Below are 19,510 nucleotides of genomic sequence, written 5' to 3' on the forward strand. Positions count from 1 at the left end.
AGAGACCAAGGTAGGTGCTGGAAACCATACTTTTACCTGGTCTTCTAGATCGAAGTCGAATGTCCTATTTGTTTAATTACATTTCTCACACCTTCTTGCCTCTCCTTTCCTCCTCCTTTTTCTTTTCTTTCTTCTTTCTTTTTATCTACTTTATCGTGCTTTTGGTTTCTGATATTAGAGGTCCACCACATGGTACAATTTTGGATGGAGCATCGATCTATTTTTGACTTCTGTTTGTCAAGCGTATTTCCCATATGCACACATATTTCCATTTCATATTTTCTTTTGAGGATAGTCTATTTTTGCGCCCACATGCACAAATTTTATTATTGGATTGGTTTTTAAAGAGCCCTTGTTATTGACAGTAAATAAGAAGTCAAGGAGCCCATCGGATTTGTAGGATGGAGTCTCCGTATGATATTTTTTTGTTTTCCAAGGGTGGTGGCCCTAGCATATACCACGTAATTTTTTGGCTAGGGGTTATAGGGTTAAGATGTCGGATAAAACATTTTGCTGCTGACAAAATCAGAACTTGACGACCAATCCGCCCGTTAGGGGTGCTCTTTTCGCCTTTCATGCTTCTGCAACTTCCACCGCATATTCTCTCCTTCACACCTAGGCAGTTCTTCAAGCGAATGGACTTTGAGTTTATCCTTCGGCTCCGGGTCTGATCCCAGGGAGGCCGCGAAAAGTTGAAACCGAACGCTTATGCTTTTGATTGAGTAGTTGCGCTATCAAATGCCGTGCCATTATGACACGTTTACACAGTAGAGGATCTGGGTTAAGAAGGCTTAGTTAGATATATGTGAACTCTTTGAAGGGATAACCTTGACAGAGAAATTACAAGGTAGGATACACACATACACATGATATCAAGGCTCACGGGGCCGGCAGAATTGTGGTTAAGTGGAAAAGTCGAGAGGTGCGAATATTTGGTTTGTCTCCATTTTGTTAAATTTTATCAACTACATGGATGTGTTCCAAGCAGCCACATCTCTAGGAAACATCGACAATAGAAAACAGATTACATCTGAATATATTTAAGCGAGCTGATAGAGACAATGTTTCCTGTGAATTGCCTCACTGATACTGTGGTTGACCCTGAAAGGCCAGGACTAAGTTTCTCCAGCAACCTGCCGAATGAATTTCGAGACTTCTTCTGGATGCGATAGGAATGGAGAATGACCGCAATTTATCGGCCCAAGCAGCTGTTGGATGCCAGCATTTTTTGCCACACGCTTTTGTCTCGCCAAGGAGACGGCTCTGTCGTTCGAAAGCAGCAAGCATGAAGTAGGGATTTGACGATAGGATTCGTGTGTGATTTGCGAGAGGAACGGACTTGAAAATCGCGTTAGAAAGGTGACCAAAAGGGAGGAGGTTTGGAGACTGGATGAATATATTTGGCATACCCCACAGATTGACGTCTTAATAAGCTCGCATAATACTTAGCTACCGCCGGGTCGAGATCATGGTAGAAGGCCTCAATTGGGTTTTCGGGAAGCAATGCCGTCGGGTCCTAGGAACGAGGATGGTCAGCGATTGATTTCTTCTTTTTCTATGGCTGATTTCCCCTTTTGGGGCAGATGCGCCGACACGAATAACATGCTGACGACACCACCGGCCAGCCCTTGGGCCTGTCTCTCCTGCTTGCTGAGACCTTGAAGTCCTTCCGATGAGGGCACGCCACCATAAGAGTGTGCAACAAGCAAAACCTCACGTCCCAACGCTACAAGTCCACCGACAACAAGATTAACTGCTTCAACGTCTGGTGAGAGGTCCGGAATTCCAGGGGAAACACCCACACTAGGTAAGTAAACTGAAGCGGTTGGATAACCAGCTGCGTGGAGGAATGGAAGTACGGGATCAAAAATGGCTGGCGTATGAAACCCGCCAGGAACGAAAACAACTGTAGGTTTCGCCATTATTCAATGGAGTGGAATGTGTATGAATTGGGTACTAGAAGTACTAGGATCGAATACATCTCAGTGTTACGCTTCTGACCCAGCTGCCGACTGACATCACCCTCCCTTATATAGATAATTGATTAGTACTACATATCTACCAGCTTCACTAGTCACATCAGCACTATTTGGATACTTGCCTGGCGGTTATTATTAGCAATCATTAACTGATACTATTGTGGTTCCGCACTATGCTGCGGCTGGCGGTCACAGTGTATAGTGGTGAGATTGTGAGCAAACCAACATATTCAACTGTTGGACGCACAACTTCCAATAGTCAGATAACTAACTATGCGGTAACTGATGACGTCATCCCAGTGAACCGCCATTCCATGATGAGTTCTAATGCGTAAACTGATTTTCGCCAGCTGATAAGATACGTATATTGCGGAGATGGGGGCTCATTGTCAATAATATTGGCATTGTTATTCTAAATCGATTTGTGCTAAGACTTAAACTTTTGCGCCGCACAAGCGATCTGCCGGAGAGATTTGGATCCTGTGAGCGACAGGGTATCAACGCCGCACAACATGACACCAAAGCCAAACGGTAAAGCATATCCGTATTTCTGATTATGTATTCTGATTTATGATGAAACTAGCATCGAAATTTATGCAAATTTTTGGTTTAGCCACACCATCATCACCCTTCGATAAAATCCGGGGCGAGCTCGTTATTGGGGATGAGATAAATATATCTAACCTCCCTGCGAGCTATGTGCGCCTGGCCAAACTTTCCGATGGCTCTGTTCTAGCCGGATTTACCACCGATGAGGGAGGGGTCAAAGTGATAAAAACATCCAAGCGCACAAATGGTGATAAAGGGTTTTTACCCTTCGGAGAAATAACTCGAGGTGACTGGGACATCGGCAACATATACCTGCTTGAGGTGGCACCTTCTGTCGTCCTCGGAGCATTCCGAAACCATACCAGCATCGGCCCCAACCTGATACACTCACGCATCACCGTCTGCAAGTCAACGAATGGCGGGAAAGACTGGAAATTTGCGTCCCAAGCATTTGAGATGGATGGGAACTTGGGCGCCTGGGAGCCATTTATGAGACTTGCTGAAAATAACCCGAATGAAATCCAATTGACCTACTCGCAAGAGTTTGCGGCGAATGAACAACGGACGATGCTCGTCTCGTCAACCGACCGGGGCGATACCTGGTCAACTCCGAAAGCCGTCTCTTGGAAGCCAAAACAACGAGACGGGATGACAGGGGTCGCGAAAACGAAAGACGGCAACCGGGATGCCCTTGTCATGGTCTTTGAAACAACGGATAACGTGCCATTCTTCAATGTCAAAGCCGTTATATCTTATGATGACGGAGCCAGCTGGTGCCATCGGCAGGACGTGCAGGCGGCTCCAATAGGGAAAAATGCCGGAGCACCACAAATAGCCTCCTTTGCCGATGGATCTTTGGTAGTTGTGTATATGGCAGATGAAGACATCGAGGGCAGCTGGCCGCATAAGGCAAACATTAAAGCGACGTTTTCAGGTCCGCCAAAGGATGGGAAGATGTGCTGGAGTCCTCCCCAAGTTGTTAAGGAGGCAGATGCTTTTTGGCCTGGTGCATTACAATTTGAAGATAGCACCGTCATGGTTTCGTACGATGCTGATGGAGCGCGAGCAAAAACTATCCGCTTGAATTCACTCTGGTCCATGGCAGGGCAGTGCTTTTGCGGAGGCTGTGAATAGTAGTTAATCTCCCACATTAGATATATAAGAATACTCAGCGATAAATTTTTTGGTAACCATTTGGAAACTGCATTTGTTGAATCATTTCCATGGAACTTGATTGGCTATTGGTTGTATCTAGCCTAGCATTTTTGGGATATACGTGGTTCATGGTCCAGAGTTGGAAGCTACTTCCTACTATTAACAGCATGAAAATACCCACCATTTACTATGCGTCATTCCGTTATGTGCAAGTACTTATGGCTTTACTGTACGATTTAAGGTGCGAGCACAACATGGGCCTACAGATTCTGTCAAGACTTTCGTGGCCAACTTAATCAATTCGAGCGACTGTTATCATCACCTGAAACCAGGGCCTGACCGTTTAGAGGGCGAGTAACCAAAGACTTTACTAGGCATGAGAACTGACTACCTGGCTCTGAATGCTTGTCTCCAAATAAATCGAGATCGAATGCAACAATTCCGCATGGGGTGGGCTCCAATGCATGGTAGATGGTGACCCTCGGATTGATGATGATGAATGGGGCCACACCTTGCCGGGTTGGAGAAAGGGACCTGGCAAGGCAAAGACGAGAATCGTTGAAGCCCAGGAAGACGATCGGGAAATGCTCGCAAGCAGTCCTATTTTCTGTGGGATAACTCGCTGCGGGAGACACTCACAAATAATAGCTAATAAACTGAGAAAACATGTCAGCACTGACAATAGTTACAATGTGTGGGACAAACCTCTCAGTTCCCATTCCTTCCATACTGCACATTCATGATATTGTAACTGCTCACGATGTCCCGTCATTGCAGTAGTTTCGTGGTAGTCCCGCCTGAGCTTCCCAGACACCACGCAGCAGGAGGACTCCTCCTTGTGCTAGTAACCCGTGAAATCATCATCAGAATGGCATCAAGAGGCTTGGTGCCACGCTATTCCTAGACAGGAAGGCGAGTAGTCAGCTAGCAGCACGTGTTTGCAGAGTTTGCTAGCCTGAGTCTGCCCAACGCTGATTGGGCCATCTTTGGCCTTTCACATGCTAATCCTTGGGAATGCGTCTGACGCTGATTCGCAGCCGCAGCAGTCACATGTCAGGCCCCGTCAAGCCGATTTTGGTGTGGGGGGAATTCTCAACATCGCCTTGCACCGTCTCCTCAACAGAATCAACTGGAATGTTCTCCCTCTACTGAGATCCGAACTGGCAGCTTTTGTGTATGTGTGTGTGTGTATGCGTGTGTTAGTGGCCGTTACGATCCTGGAGTTGATTCATCCCTTCTACGAGGGACCAAAGGCTCGATTCCGTTGACAATTCGATAGAGTCCAACGGGGCTCGGTGTCAAGCCATCGCCGTTCCTATAACCTAATTGGTAACTGACCCCGTCACATTCCAAGCAGCTGTCGCATTCAAGTCGCTTGAATTGGGTATCACAGAGATCTACCTATCAACCACGCCACGCCACGATTTGTCAGTCGAACATGATATCGCAAATCCGGGATTCGCCTCATCCTGCACTTCCTCCGTATCCTGACAGCATCGCTCAGTCTAACCAGACAAATGCTGCTACCACTGCCTCTTCCGGATTGCTAAATACCACTCTCCCGATTACTACCAGAATGGCAGTCTCAAGCTGCCCTACTCAGCTGGACATGGATAAGGAGGGACGAAGTCGCAGGGCTACGAGTGTACTGTCGATGGACGATATCGAGGCGGCCCAGGCGTTGTGAAGGCCTTCGAACAGGTCAGTTTGTGTTGGTGAATATCATCAAACGAACTACAATGGTATAATTCTAATCATATCTGTTGGTTTTGCATAGATTTTGTTCACTCCCCGGCATCGTCTCGCAGCGTTGACCCGTCATCCCCGCCAACAACATCCTCACCTGGGCAGCAACCGAAACCGCAACCGCAAGCGCCAGAGCCATTACTATCTCTCCTCACCTCATCTCATCCTCTTCTTTCTTCTGCCATAAACAGCTCCGTTTCTGTCTATACATCCTCCAAGTCTTACTCACCAAGGTTCAAGTATGGAGCCGAATTTTTGGAACGGAACATCGGTTCTCCGGTGGTGAAGAAAGTTGGCTCCGTCGGCAAGAAAACCGGTGTCGAGGAGGGTATCCGTTGGGCACTTCAAAGACGACGGGCTGGCGATGACACAGCCGTCGATTCAGAGACTCCTGACAAACGGCGGAAGATTAGAAATACCAACACAGACATGCTGGATGTTGAGCGGGCGATGGCTGAACTTACACCATCCCACACGAGGAGATCGTCCACTGCAGAGTCGCTCCCACCATATGACAATCTTTCGTCTCCTAAGTATGAAGAGCTGGCGGAGTTGGATAAGAAAACTTTACAAAACAACAACCAATCTACCTGGCAGAGTCGGCTTATGATCTCTACCTCCGGTCTTGGCGTTGCTATGAGCGAGGAGTCCCTCCGCAGCCTGGCTTATTGTCTAAGCTGGCTTCGATGGGCGAACGGTCGGCTGGGGAACTCGATTGTATCCTTGAAAAAGGTTCTGGAAGAGTCTGATGCTTCCAAAAGAGCTCAGCCATCGGATGACCCTGCGATTTCCGAGGCAACATCACGCAATTCCACTCGCGTTTTCGAGCAGATTCAACATGTTAAAGGAGATATATTGCGTACCCTTAGGCAAGTCGTAGACGTGGTCTCTAAATATGCAGGCGGCGCACTTCCGGAAAATGCACGACTTCTTGTCCGCAGACATCTCACGTCCCTCCCTCAACGCTTTCGGCTTGCATCTACCATTACTACATCCGGAGGTGGTTCTGGCACGGAAGCCGATATGAAAACTAGCGCACAACGGGTTCTAGTTCTTGCAGAGGAAGGATTGGACATGATGGCCCAGGTTAGTGGTGTGGTCAATGATACCCTCGTCAGCGCGGAAAGCTGGTGCGAAAAGCTACGCCGACCCAAGCCCCCACGAAATGAACCGGCATCTGCATCAGATCAAGCACCAATAGTGTTTGACAGCAAACCACCCGTTCCTGTGCCTGCAATGCCGAAGGACGTTGAAATGACTGGGATGACGGAGAAGTTATAAACTGCTCGGCTTAGCTTTTGTTGGCATAGACGAAAATATCTCCTACCAAGCTGCTACGCCCACATCCTTGTCAACAAACAACAAACAACATGGTAACGATACACTCTGCGGGTTCCCCGCTATCTCATATTCATCGTTCAACATATAATGACATAAATCCCCCCCCCGGCCTTCCAACGTAAGAAAAACCTCCGTACAATGCTAGACCCATTTTAGTCACAGCGATATTTTCCATCCCACCATCTCCACCAATTTCCGCCGGACACGCCCGCTGCCCACCACTACATTGCCCTCTTGAAATTTCTTATCTAATTGGAGTTAGCCCGCCCATCGCCGCGAATATCACCTTTCATTCCACATTCTATTATTCAATTCTATGCGCTCGCCCCACTCTGAGATATGCTGGCAAAAATCTTTTTATTTTAATTTATTTTTTTTTTTTTTCAAATTTGCTGCCCCTTTTACTTCATCTTACTGTATTGAATACCGTGAGCTAAGTGGGGTTCTCTGCTTTTCTTTTTCCTTTTCTTTATTAATTCGGCTCATCAATGCTTTTCGGTATTGTGGCGCTCTTCCCCTTCATTTTGCGCTTCTATCCCAAAACCCTAAATTTGGAATTTGATACATTCATTCGCCCCTTCAGTGACGTACGCATCTTGCTATTGCTTATCGGTCAACCCGACCTATTCCTTCTGATTTCCTGATATATATGATATAAATATATATATATATATATATTTACATATTTATATGTATCAAAAGGAAAGAAAGAAGGAACAATTCAACTAATCTCAGCTGCGTGAAATATCTTCCGGCCATTTCGCCTCAGCGTGTCACTCTTGTGGTCCCAAATCGCCCCCAGTCCTTTCGTTTCCACGTGGGCCTTTGTAAACAATCTTTCCTTTTCGGACTGAAATGATTTTCTCTTTTATTATTCCCCCAAACACCAAAATGAAGAGATAAAATCAGGCTTCCAAGGCTTGAAAAGTATGTCTATATATGTGTACATAGGTATCTATCTCTGTGGCTTACAAGTAATGTTTTTTCAGTAAATGAGAGAGGGGAAGAGAAGAAATTGTTAAGGCTCATTTGTGTCATAGTTTAATCTCTTTGGATCCATAGAATTTTTAACATGGAGTAGAAGCCCACATCTCGGCACGCCATAGTGCCCGTCTCGATGAGAGCTTCTATGATTATAATTCCCTTGTATCCCTTTCTGGATTTCTTCTACAAGCCGTTCATTCGCATGTTTCTTCTGTTGTTTGCTTATTTCTTTGAACCTAACCTAAACAAAGTGCTCCAGCATACTAATTGGCAATTCCCACCACTGTTTGACCTCAACAAAAATTTCACCAAAATGTTATGAGATCTAATCTGCCATTGCCCACACCTTCACACATCATGGCAGATACCTTAGGGGATCCAACAGAACCAACCCAGGGCTGGTGAACAGTTGGCCGCACCATCTCCCTGCACCATCACCTGAATTCCAGCATCCAGGACCCAACCAAGATAGACATCAACAACCAGACACTACGGAGAAAGTCAGATTAAGGTTACTTTATTCCTATCTCACCTTAATAGTCGCACTCGACCATCCAGCAGCTTAGCACCATTCTCCGAGAATTTCTGAATAGCTCAAGTTCTTGAGGCGAGAGGAGTCACATCTATATTGAATTAATTACTCTGTTTATGTTGACCTAGAGTTGTGGGCATACCGCTCCGGGCGTATTTCGTGGCCTCCGCAACGCTTTCCACAACTTTCTCCAGGTGGATAGAATGGTCTCCATATGTGTGCTGGATTTTCGCAGAACCGTCATTCAGATCCCCACGATCCACCGAAGCTAACAGCAGTTCATACTGACCACCGCTCTCTGGTAGGCCCGGAATCTCAGGTTTCTCTAAGTATATTCGGTCTTCAATGAATGTATAAAGTTGTTGTGTTTCTTTCAAGGATCTTTGTGTCACCGTACCCCTAAACCAAATTTAGAACAATGATACCAGATCTCCTATTGTGGCGGACGTAGTTAAAGCTTGCGAAAACAGAATTTTCTGCCACCCCCTGAAAAATATTAGCAAAACACTGCAAAAATAACCAAAATATCCATGTATCTCTAGAATCATTCAAATATCATTCAATTCATTCAAATACACACCTTTATCATCAAATCTGTCAATATGCCCCGCAATACCCATCATTCTACTGCCTTACAAGCTTGTAAAAAAACTCCAACTACTCTGCATCTTCATTTGTTCAAACCACCTGTTCTGAATGTTTTGAATAATGATGAGAATTCAACTGATGATGAGAAGAAGAATAAGAAAAAGAAGAAGAAGAAAAAAATATAATTAGAAAATTTTCAATTTTTGCAAACATCTATTTCTAAATCTGAGATCTCATTCAGATTGTATAAATAAATAATTATCAATGAAATAAAGAAGTTTATAAAAATCAAATTACAAAATATTACAATAAATGATATGATTATCAACTTCTATCATATTCAATATACTGTAAAAAAAATAGTTGAAGAGTATGTTATGAAGCAAAATTGCAAGAAAATAAAAGTTGCAAATTGTATAACAATCATTTCATTAAATAAATATAAATCTTCAATTAAAATCACTCTTGAAAAGCAGATAGATTGAAGAGAGATTATTACTTTTTTAAAAAAGTTATATAAAAAAAAGATGAGTAGATTTAACATTGAGATTATTACTTTTTTTAATTTTTTTAATATTTTAATTTTATTTTCAAACACTTCTGTAATACACAGTTCTGCAGCTTTCATTAAAGTGTTAAATTTTCAATTAATAATTCAGACATTGACATTAAAAAAAGTATTAAATATTAAAAAAGAAATAATTTCATCATCTATTAAATCTCTTCTTTATCATTTTGTCAAATCCTCTCAAATTCATAAAATATCTGATGATGAAAAGCTACTGTCTATATGTACAAGATTCACAGCCACTAATCAGCAGCTGAAAAAGATTTGAAATTAATAATTAAATGAACATGATTTTTTACAAACTGAGTGTGAGATAACTGCTCATTGATATTATCAAAAAATGAATTATCATAACTTTAAACAGAATATTTATTGAATAGCTTTTAATAATACTCATATTCAACTTCTGAGTAATGAGATTGTCAGTTGAATAGATGATGTTGAATATAAACATACAATAACAAAATCTCTCAAGAAAGATGATAAAAAATTAATAAATAAAAAAAAGAAGAAGAAATGAAAAAGTGAATTTATCTCTATTTCTAATTTTTCTATATAAACATTTCAAATATCAGTAATTATATTTTCTCTCTCAACTTCTTCTTCATCTAATATTGTATCTTCAAATGAGATAATCAATATGATGGTGATGAAATATATGATAGAAGAAATAGAAGGTATAAAAGAACTGAATTTAAACTTGTCATTGAATTCAAACTTATTATTAAATTCAAATTTATCATTGAATTTGAATCTGTCATTAAATTTAAATTTGTCATTGAATCTGAATCTGTCTTTTATTTAAAGTAATTCAATCTCTCAATTTGATGAATCTCTAAATCTGTTTATTGATGAGTTTTTCAATTGATTAATGACAGAGAGATTTTGAAAAGCAGAAGCTCTTTTAATTGTAAAAAATATTATTTAAAATAAAGAATTTAAATTGAATCATATATAAACAATGACAAATAAATAAATAATTCAGTTGAATATTGAAATAAATATATTTTTAATAAAAAAAGATGGGTTAAATAGTTCTATCTGACAATTACAGTTGAAGAAGATTAAATTGTTTTTATTTGCTGTTTATAATAATGACAACAGATTTCACACTATTTCTACTCCTGAATTTGAAATTTAAATATTATATATCATCATAATTGAATTGCAATCTGAATTTTTTTTAAATTTTGTAATATTATTTTATATGAGCAGATCTGAAATATTCTTTTACATTTTTTTTTTTCTATGAAATTTTCAATTATATGATGTAAGAAGATTTCAAAATCTTCATTAAATTGATTTTTTAATTGATATTTATATTTTTTAATTCATTCTTTCAATGTATGAAATGATTTTTCTATAGAATTATAATCAGAAAAATATGAAGATAAAAATAAATATTTAATGTAAGCTTCTCTGCAGAGATTTCACAATGTTTATAAATAATAAGAAAAGCAATTATTTATCATTAAATAATAATAATTTCATTGACATTTAAACAATATTCAGACATATACAAACTCATTGACTCTTTTTATATTATAAAATTTCTGATATATATTATAATTAAAATATTCATTAACATTTATTGCAGATAAGATTGATCATCTGCAAAATCATTTATAAAGTTTTTTAATATAATAAAAAAAATTTTTATTTGATCATCTATATTATTAATCTGCAGTACATTCATTCACAGCACTTTCATTTAAAAAGATAAATTGATCAGATTGATACTGAATAATTTGAATATATCATTCAATTTGAAATTTTTCATTACATTGATTGATTATAGATTCAATCTATATTAAATAAAATTGACAGATTAACAAATTCTATAAATGATAATTGCAATAATTAATCATTTTTTTTCATATCAAATTCAGTTTCTTCAACAATTTAGATATCAATTAAAAGTGAATATCAACATCAAATTCATTCTTCATAAAGCAAACAATCTCATTGTGATATGTAGTTGAATATATCTTAAAAAAATCTTTCAAATCTGACAAGATATTCAGTGCGATCTTTAACTTTACATTTCATGTTGAATGAGAACTTCTAGCAGTTCCAAAGCAGTGAATATTTTGTTGAATTTAATATACAGTGATCAGATGGCACTCAATGGTCCATGCAATTTGAGCAGGCATATAATCATCATTTAAAAAGCATACAATCTCATTGATGGTAAATTCACTGAGCTGAGGGGGCATATTGACAGATTTGATGATAAAGGTGTGTATTTGAATGAATTGAATGATATTTGAATGATTTTAGAGATACGTGGATATTTTGGCTATTTTTGCAGTGTTTTGCTAATATTTTTCAGGGGGTGGCAGAAAATTCTGTTTTCGCAAGCTTTACGTCCGCCACAATACTCTTGGGTGTGCGAGAATTTCCAAGGCTATCCAAGAAGACTACAGCGTAGTCTAAAAAGTACTCGAGATCTTGAGATTCAGCATTGGACTATTCCAAGAGTAAACTTTCGAGAGTTTAATAATCAGATCGAATATGCCCTCAGACTCGGGGGAGACTTGACGAAGCAGTATCCTCACACAGATAAATAGAAGGCCTTTTCTGAGCCAGGAGACGATCTGAAGCCATTGTATCATTCTCCTTTCGCTCGCGATAGACTTGAGTGCACAGAATCCCAATGGGACGGAGGATTAGGATTTTCCGTTGAATACCCAGGTCTGGTCGCCGAAGAGCCCGCCAAACTAACTTCTCACATATAACTACTAGTATCTTATGAAGAATCTGAGAAGAAACAGATTTATTGTCAAGCATATATGAGATTATGAAATACATCAATAATTTAACTATAAGGGTCAACAGGAAGTGAAGCCACTTCTTTGCCCAGTCAGGGTTTGGCAGGCCTAGCATCCCCGAGGGTTAACTATATACGGGGTACGGGCTCAGTGTGGGCCTCTGTGGCTGACAAGGGGGTTCAATCTATTAGTTATAGTTAAGCTTAGCTACCATGGAAGTTACTGCCACAAAGGAAATGCACTGATGCTGCTGTGTTCTACTCTTGACTATCCTGTATATCTGGAGGATCTCAGTAACCATGGGCATTCACTCTCATCTTAATTTCTGCAGCACAGACGCTCTACTACTAGTAGACAACCGAATTGAATACAATAGTAACCCTTTTATTATCCGAGACGTAACAATGAAAAGGATAAACTCTCATCATCCTATCGTTTCATAACACGCAGCCCCGATGTGTTATTTGAGTCTCTGTTCGACTCCCCCATCCATCTCATTACATATTGTCATGCATTCCTAGCTACCAGAAATCAATACCCCAAAGTAATTCTACATCCAGCCCTCGACCTACAAAGGAAACAATAACAACGATGATGCTGACACTACCGCAGCCCTCCTTCCTTTCTTTTCATACCCCTGTATCACCTTCAGTCACTACTTCTCCTCCCGTCCAGCCAGAAGAACCCATATTTCTTCCATCGGATACTCAGTTGATATCAAGTACAGATGCTCCAACTGCAGTATCTCAAACACCAGTCCCATCATCCATCATTCTTTCAAACCTGATCCCGACAGTTGTCCTCCTCATATACGCTTTTTACATCATCCATCGCATCAGGAAATATAAAATTTTTGCGAGAATCAACAGGTTTTTCCGCAATTTGATCCCTTTCCCACAGGGTAGGCGCAGAGCTTGGAGGAGAACACGAAGGGGGAAGAGTTATGGCCCCGTCAATGCCAGTTTGAATGTCGGCCGTGGTGCTGAATTTGGCCAAGGGGACGAATTGGCATGTGGTGACGATGGTCATGATGATGGCGAGGATGATGACTATCAAGAGATTGAAGAGATTGAACTAGAGAGCCAAATGCGGCGCATGAGAGGAAAATCGAAACGGCGACCCCAGCATGAGAATCCAAAACAAGGATATCAGCTTATCGATTTCCTAAGCTCAGACTCAGACTCAGACTCAGACTCAGACTCAGACTCAGACTTCCCCTCAATCTCAGCCTCTGATGCAGTATTACTGGACACCCCTTCGAATGACGGAGATGACGGATACAATTGCATTCATACCCATAATATTCACAAGGTATGTGGATATCATCGAAATGCCACATCCAAGCAGGAACAGCTTGTAGAACTCGACATGTCCAGATATTTTGATCCCACGACGTCAAGACTGCGAGACAATGTCCTCTTGGCTCCCAAGATGAATATTGAGAGTAACGGAGAGGGTAGGGACGACGAGGGAGAAATAGGAGATATGGCCGCACGGGTTCATAGGATTGTTGACTATGTGGTTACAAAGCTTCTTAACTGGTTGGATGATTGACTGTGGAATGAACCCCTTTTAAGTGGTGCGCTGAGTCATGAAGGCGTGTGCTTGGAACGGCGTATGCTGCATGCAGTACAGATGTACTCCGTAGGCATGTACTGATATGGGGAGGTGGCTGGATGATTGTGCATAATGGAGGAGAAGAAAGAAGTGAGGCACTAACGACTATTGTAATTTTTCTCAGTCTCTCTCATTTATTTTTCTCCCGAAACTATGGGAAAATAGGGAGGTAACACAATATATTTTAATTCATTAAAAAGAAAGGAAAGAAGTATGTAAAGGACTTTTGTTCTTCACCATGTTACCTGATGCTCCAAGGCAACATAAAATAATGAATAACTAATTTATTCAATTTCCGTTACCAACGAATAATTGTGAATTTGGTGGGGAAACGAAAATATGTAACAAATGCAGATCGCACACTGGCATAAACCCAAGCGTGAAAGAGAACCAAAAAAAAAAGCTCTCCCAGAATTGATCATGGCAAGACATATCCTCCATCCACAATAATATCGGTTCCAGTTGTGTAACTAGAAGCGTTCGATGCAAGGTACAGGTATGCACCAACAAGTTCGTGGGTTTCTCCCTCGCGGCCCATGGGGATCTTCTCGTGCCAGATGGCCTTGGTGGCAGCAGGGATGAAGTCGGAAAGCTCAGTGGCGATATAGCCGGGCGAAACAGAGTTGGCACGAGCGAATCGCACCCATTCTACGGCGAGAGATTTGCCTGTAAGTAGGTCGTTAGCTAGATAGAAACTTTTGTATTTTCCTTCCTCCAACCTTTCTTTTTTAATGGCACATCTGCTAGTATATATATAGGTAGGAAGAAAGGCACTTACACATTTGAATCACGGCCGCCTTCGCCGCATTATATGCCGTCTGTAGCTGCGGGTAATTGACAACGTGCGCACTCATCGACGCTGTGGCGATGAAACTTCCATAAGTGAAATTCTCCAGCTTCTTGCCGTTGATATCGGTGCCCTTTTCTTTCTGGCGTCTCCAATGGGCGGCGGCTGCGCGGGCACAGTAGTAAACGCCGTCGACATCTGTCCTTATGACTTTGCGGTAATGATCCAGGTCGGCATCTATCATGGCCCCCTTGGTCCAGGGAACACCGGAGTTGGCAATGAAGATATCGAGGCGCCCATTGAATTCCTGGACGACGGTGCTTATGGCGTCAGAGACTTTCTCTGGGTCCGTAACGTTAACTTGGTATGCTCTACCTGAACGGAATTGTTAGAATTTGGTTGTCAGAAACATCATTTTGGTATTTATTTTTCTTTCCTTTTTTTTAATAAGGCTCCGTTTAGCAGAAAGGAAGGAAACAATTCATTGTTTGTCCGTACATAAAAATCTAAAACTTACATTGAACTCCATATTTCTTCTCGATCTCCGCGGCGCGTTCAATGGTGGCTTTGTTGCTATTGTACCAGATGGCGATATTCGCTCCAGCTTCGGCAAACGCATGGGAAACGGCCAGGCCAATTCCTGCACCAGCACCAGCGACGATAGCGGTTTTTCCCTTGAGTGAGAAGAGGTCCAGAACACTCCCAGTGGAGGGTGGGGCCTGGGTGTTATCTGTCCGGAACTTGCCGTCGACAATTGGGGAGTCCATACTGAATATCAGTCGAGGTGGAATATGGTTATATATTAAGTGTTAGGATCTGAAGACCAAAGCAGTCTAGATATATGTTTTGGCAGCTATGCAAGAAGATGATGGAGGTGGTGGTGTGGGGGTGAATGGGGAGTAACGCCGCCGTAGCACAAAGAGCAACAGTCAGCGACACCACCTTTTGACGTGTGAGGGTGGAGTAGTGATGTAAGGACAAAACGCTTGTTATTAACAGATAGTAAGAGATATTTATTGGAGCGCTTGGTTTAAATGGATGCTAGTAAATACGAATAAATAGAGATATGGTGAGTAAGAGCAGCAGATCTAGAGTGGATCACAAAATGATTGGTTCATCGAATATGTCAACAGGGACATATTGCGGCAGCGCGAAACTATGCCCAACCGATCAGTCAATGAAATTATCTCTAAGAATTTGCTTGTCCGTGTCCTGCCCGAATTTCATGTATCATCACGTAAAAATGGATCCGCTTGTATGTGGTGCGGAGGCAGGGAAAAATGAGGACTTCGTCATGACGTCAGTGGCTGGTGATTGTCAGGAACTGTGGCGGGGTCCCTTGAAATTTTCACGGCTAATTTGGGCGAATTGTCTTGATATGTTGTTATCAATTCGGTTTTGGTAGGTAAAATGCTTGCTCAACGTCATCCACATTTAAGGAAAATTGCACAGCATAAATGGCCGAAAAGGAAAAGGGTTATTGTTGATAATAGAAATGGTGCCTTCAGGAAGGATTTGGAAAACAGCGAGTTCAGTAAGGGGTTGCAAACCCGCTTCAAAGTGTTTACAGTGGAGGAAGGATATATTACCGCGCCTTCTCGGTAAGCACAAGGGAGAAAACGAGGAGTTGAATGTGCTTTTATGGAGACTGGTTACATTGATCTGCCTAGTTAGAATGACCTAGCGGGATGACCGGTAAGAAATCGGTCGATGGTCGCTGGGCGCTGGCTGCTCATCCGCTACTGTTCTGCTGCATTTATACCACGTATTTCTTCCAAATCAAGACAATTTGGTGGTCGTTACCAATAAATGATAACAGTTGAGAACAAAGAGGAGATTGATACTTACTAGTACTCCGTACAGATATTCGCTTGAACGATTGATTGAGATCTCCTCAGCCAGGCTTGCTTACTAATAATAATTGGACCATCGTGGATCCTGATTCCAACATCAACAACATACATTATGATGATCTTGACCAGAGCTTCAGGCAGATTCAAGGGCTAGGGTGCTTCGATTGATGCATTTTAGTTACCCTTTTCCTTTCAAATGGCTAGAGAAAATTTTGGTCGAGTTCATCGCTTTCTGATTGTTGTAATCTCTGTGATACTGACATCACTCCTTGCCCAGTGCTGGAAATATCCCCTCCATTGACTGCTGGATACAAAAGCAAGCTGTGTCTCTAGTTTCGGTTCTTGGTATAATATGGTCTTATATTAACTCCATACTCAATGCTGCAATTCCCCCCGTACTCAACTGTTTGCTCAGTGGCCATGCTTGAAAAGTCATTATTGCTCAAGCAATAATTAACTGGTATCAGCAATACTCTGACATCGCAAGCTTTTTTTTTTTGTGTATCATTTCACGGAATGCCACTGGACATGCAGCCACACAGTATTGAAGCTGCAGAATGTCATTTCAAAAGAGGAGGGTTGTTCAGTTAAACGCTGCTTTGTGATGAGAATCGCGTCTGACACTCTGGGTGCTATGACAACCTGTCACCGCGCCAGAGGAAGACAACATGAGGACAGTAACTCTTTTACCTCAATGGTCCATTTTTTGATTCTTGCACACAGTTTAGCGTCCTTCTTTTCTCGCAGTATGTGGCTCAGCTTCTTACTTGGATCCTTCCATCATCGTCCTTTGCTAGTATCCGTGCTCTCGAGAAACCTTGTACTCATTGCTAGCCACCCCTTTGACGCGTGAATTTCAATGGCTCCTCTGAGTGACCTTGTTTTGATCGCCGTTGTTTGTGCTGTTACTGTTTTCTTGTGTGTGTTGCTCGTGACGGTTCTATGCCTGCGCTATCGGCGGAAGAATATCCTACATTCCAATGAGGCCAGTTCCAATCTATACCCCCAGTCGCGTGGAATATTCCACACGACATTTCCTTTCCCGTACGCGGGTGCAAGACAATGGTCTGCCATTGGCTCCATAGAAGATCTCCATGGGCAATTGTCCCCGGGGATTCTGGAGCCGGCTCCCTGCCATACTTCTGAGAGACGAGATGCTCGCATGTCGACGCTGTCGATGCGTAATACGCGTCGCCTCCAGAAGAAATCAAGTAGGGACATACCTCTCGAGTCTGTGGCATCTCCGCGTTCGCATTCAGGGCCCTTAGATGTTGAAAACATGGGTTCCTCTCCTCTCGCAATCGCAGAGCTTCAAGCTGACTGCACTCCAAAGCGGAAACTACCTATACAAGATGGCAGCATTACAATTGATAAGGATGAGGGTGGTCGTATCACTTCATGGCCACTGACTACAAGAAAAGGGTCATACTATGACATAACTGCAACAATGCGAGGAGGCCCATTCATTATTGATCCCGAATTAGCCAAAAGACGATCTGAAGGGATTCTGCACCAGGCCCCAGGCTCTCCTCCAAAACAGGAAGTTCCTCCATTGCCGTTTTCCCGCCCACCTGGAATACCTCACTTGACTAGGCACGATTCGATGCTCCTTTCAAACAAGAGTTTGGATACTGCAGGGAGCTCAATACTTGATTATCCAGCTGGGGAGAACTTAACTGATTCGATTGACTTAGAGACGCCCAGCAAACCCCCTCCTACGATTCATGAACGGTATATATCGACTGATGGGTGGTGGGTGCCAGCGTCCACAAGAAGCGGATCGGTGTCGCGTATCCCGCAAGCATCGTCACCCCGTCGTTACAACTCTACGTCTGGTTCATACAAGCAAATTCAAGACCGCGGCTCTCCCAGGCGAAGCGCATCCATCCATTACCCAGAGGAACGATCATCTTGTATTTTGGGTGTCCAGACACCAACTAAAACCCGCCAACTATACATCCCTCCTCTCGGAAAATCACGTTCTCTGACGAGTGGGTCATGGATTCCAAGTAATATCCGCAATCAAAAAAGTCAGCTGCTTGTTGCACATGAGCTAAACACATCTTCCAGCCTTGAAAGTGACCGTACGTCGGATGAAGTGCGTTCTCACTCAGCTATATTGAAGCCGATCACGGAGAGCGGGAAGAATTGCGGAACTCGAACACTGGCAAACGCCAATGGATGTCCTTCCAATCGAACTCATTGCGTCCGTACATCACGCCTATCAACACTTGGGGAAGCATCTCTCGACGAAGCAAGGAAGGGACATGAACGTCGAAAGAGCGCCAGGACATCTATTTGCCAACGAAACTCTATTCTAACTTCATTGTCGCCAACTATTGAAGAGCCAGAAGACAGTTCGTGTAAATCTACGCCTCGAGCGAAAACCATTACTCCAGTCCGCCAAGATAAGAAGTCTCCTGAACTCCCATCAACCATTGGAAATTCGCACAACCCTTTTGATAATGACGAAGATGACATTTCTGACGATGGCGGCGGGGAACCAACACCTACTCCTATCGAACGAGGCTCAACAACAAGTCTATCGATAACATGTCCATCCAGCGTGCCAAAATTCTCTCCAGTTCCCGTCCATGAAAGACCAAACATTCCCCGTCGTTCATCGCTGCGCCGAAACTCATCGACTGGCCTACGATCCAAACATGAAGCTCAGTCCCAACCCCAGCGCTCCGCATCAATAGCCTCGACTATTACCATTCTTGCAAGTGAGCCCTACGCATCGACTCCATCAATAACAACGCCGACAAATACTGTTTCTGGCTTCCCCAGCCCAGAAAGTTACGGAAACATCATCGCGAAAATGGATTACGAGGCGAGGAACCTCAATAACGGCGATCGCCCCGCAAGAAATGCCTTTGCTCTCCCCGAAAACTCCGCGCTGATAGAACAAGAAACAGGAGTGTCTGCGAGAAAAGCGAAGCCCCTACCGATCCTTCCTATGCCCAAATGTCCAACCGCTTTCCCGCTCACGCCCCCAGAAATTCAGAGCAGCACTCACAACCATACAATCAGCGTCTAA

General features: G+C 42.6%; 5 protein-coding genes across 5 annotated transcripts; 3 read left to right on the forward strand and 2 right to left on the reverse strand.

The window, feature by feature from the left end:
* Positions 1-1,115: 1,115 nt before the first annotated feature.
* On the reverse strand, positions 1,116-1,922 carry HCAG_00623 (predicted protein; the record flags this gene model as incomplete). Its single annotated transcript, XM_001543527.1, has 3 exons — positions 1,116-1,338; positions 1,410-1,516; positions 1,611-1,922. The coding sequence occupies 3 exons, from the start codon at positions 1,920-1,922 to the stop codon at positions 1,116-1,118; spliced, it is 642 nt and encodes a 213-aa protein (XP_001543577.1).
* A 569-nt stretch (positions 1,923-2,491) lies between these two features.
* On the forward strand, positions 2,492-3,662 carry HCAG_00624 (conserved hypothetical protein; the record flags this gene model as incomplete). The annotated part of the gene is made up of 2 exons (XM_001543528.1): positions 2,492-2,510; positions 2,563-3,662. The coding sequence occupies 2 exons, from the start codon at positions 2,492-2,494 to the stop codon at positions 3,660-3,662; spliced, it is 1,119 nt and encodes a 372-aa protein (XP_001543578.1).
* A 781-nt stretch (positions 3,663-4,443) lies between these two features.
* On the forward strand, positions 4,444-6,710 carry HCAG_00625 (conserved hypothetical protein; the record flags this gene model as incomplete). Its single annotated transcript, XM_001543529.1, has 4 exons — positions 4,444-4,569; positions 4,721-4,867; positions 5,267-5,384; positions 5,461-6,710. 4 exons carry the CDS (start codon positions 4,444-4,446, stop codon positions 6,708-6,710), a joined length of 1,641 nt encoding a protein of 546 aa, XP_001543579.1.
* A 7,538-nt stretch (positions 6,711-14,248) lies between these two features.
* HCAG_00626 (sorbitol utilization protein SOU1) lies at positions 14,249-15,384 on the reverse strand (the record flags this gene model as incomplete). Its single annotated transcript, XM_001543530.1, has 3 exons — positions 14,249-14,496; positions 14,609-14,992; positions 15,135-15,384. The coding sequence occupies 3 exons, from the start codon at positions 15,382-15,384 to the stop codon at positions 14,249-14,251; spliced, it is 882 nt and encodes a 293-aa protein (XP_001543580.1).
* Positions 15,385-17,329: 1,945 nt separating this feature from the next.
* HCAG_00627 (predicted protein) lies at positions 17,330-19,510 on the forward strand (the record flags this gene model as incomplete). Its single annotated transcript, XM_001543531.1, has 2 exons — positions 17,330-18,554; positions 18,816-19,510. The coding sequence occupies 2 exons, from the start codon at positions 17,330-17,332 to the stop codon at positions 19,508-19,510; spliced, it is 1,920 nt and encodes a 639-aa protein (XP_001543581.1).

Source organism: Histoplasma capsulatum, genomic scaffold, assembly GCF_000149585.1.
Source record: "Histoplasma capsulatum NAm1 scaffold_1 genomic scaffold, whole genome shotgun sequence".
In the NCBI taxonomy this organism is placed as follows: Eukaryota; Fungi; Ascomycota; class Eurotiomycetes; order Onygenales; family Ajellomycetaceae; genus Histoplasma; species Histoplasma mississippiense.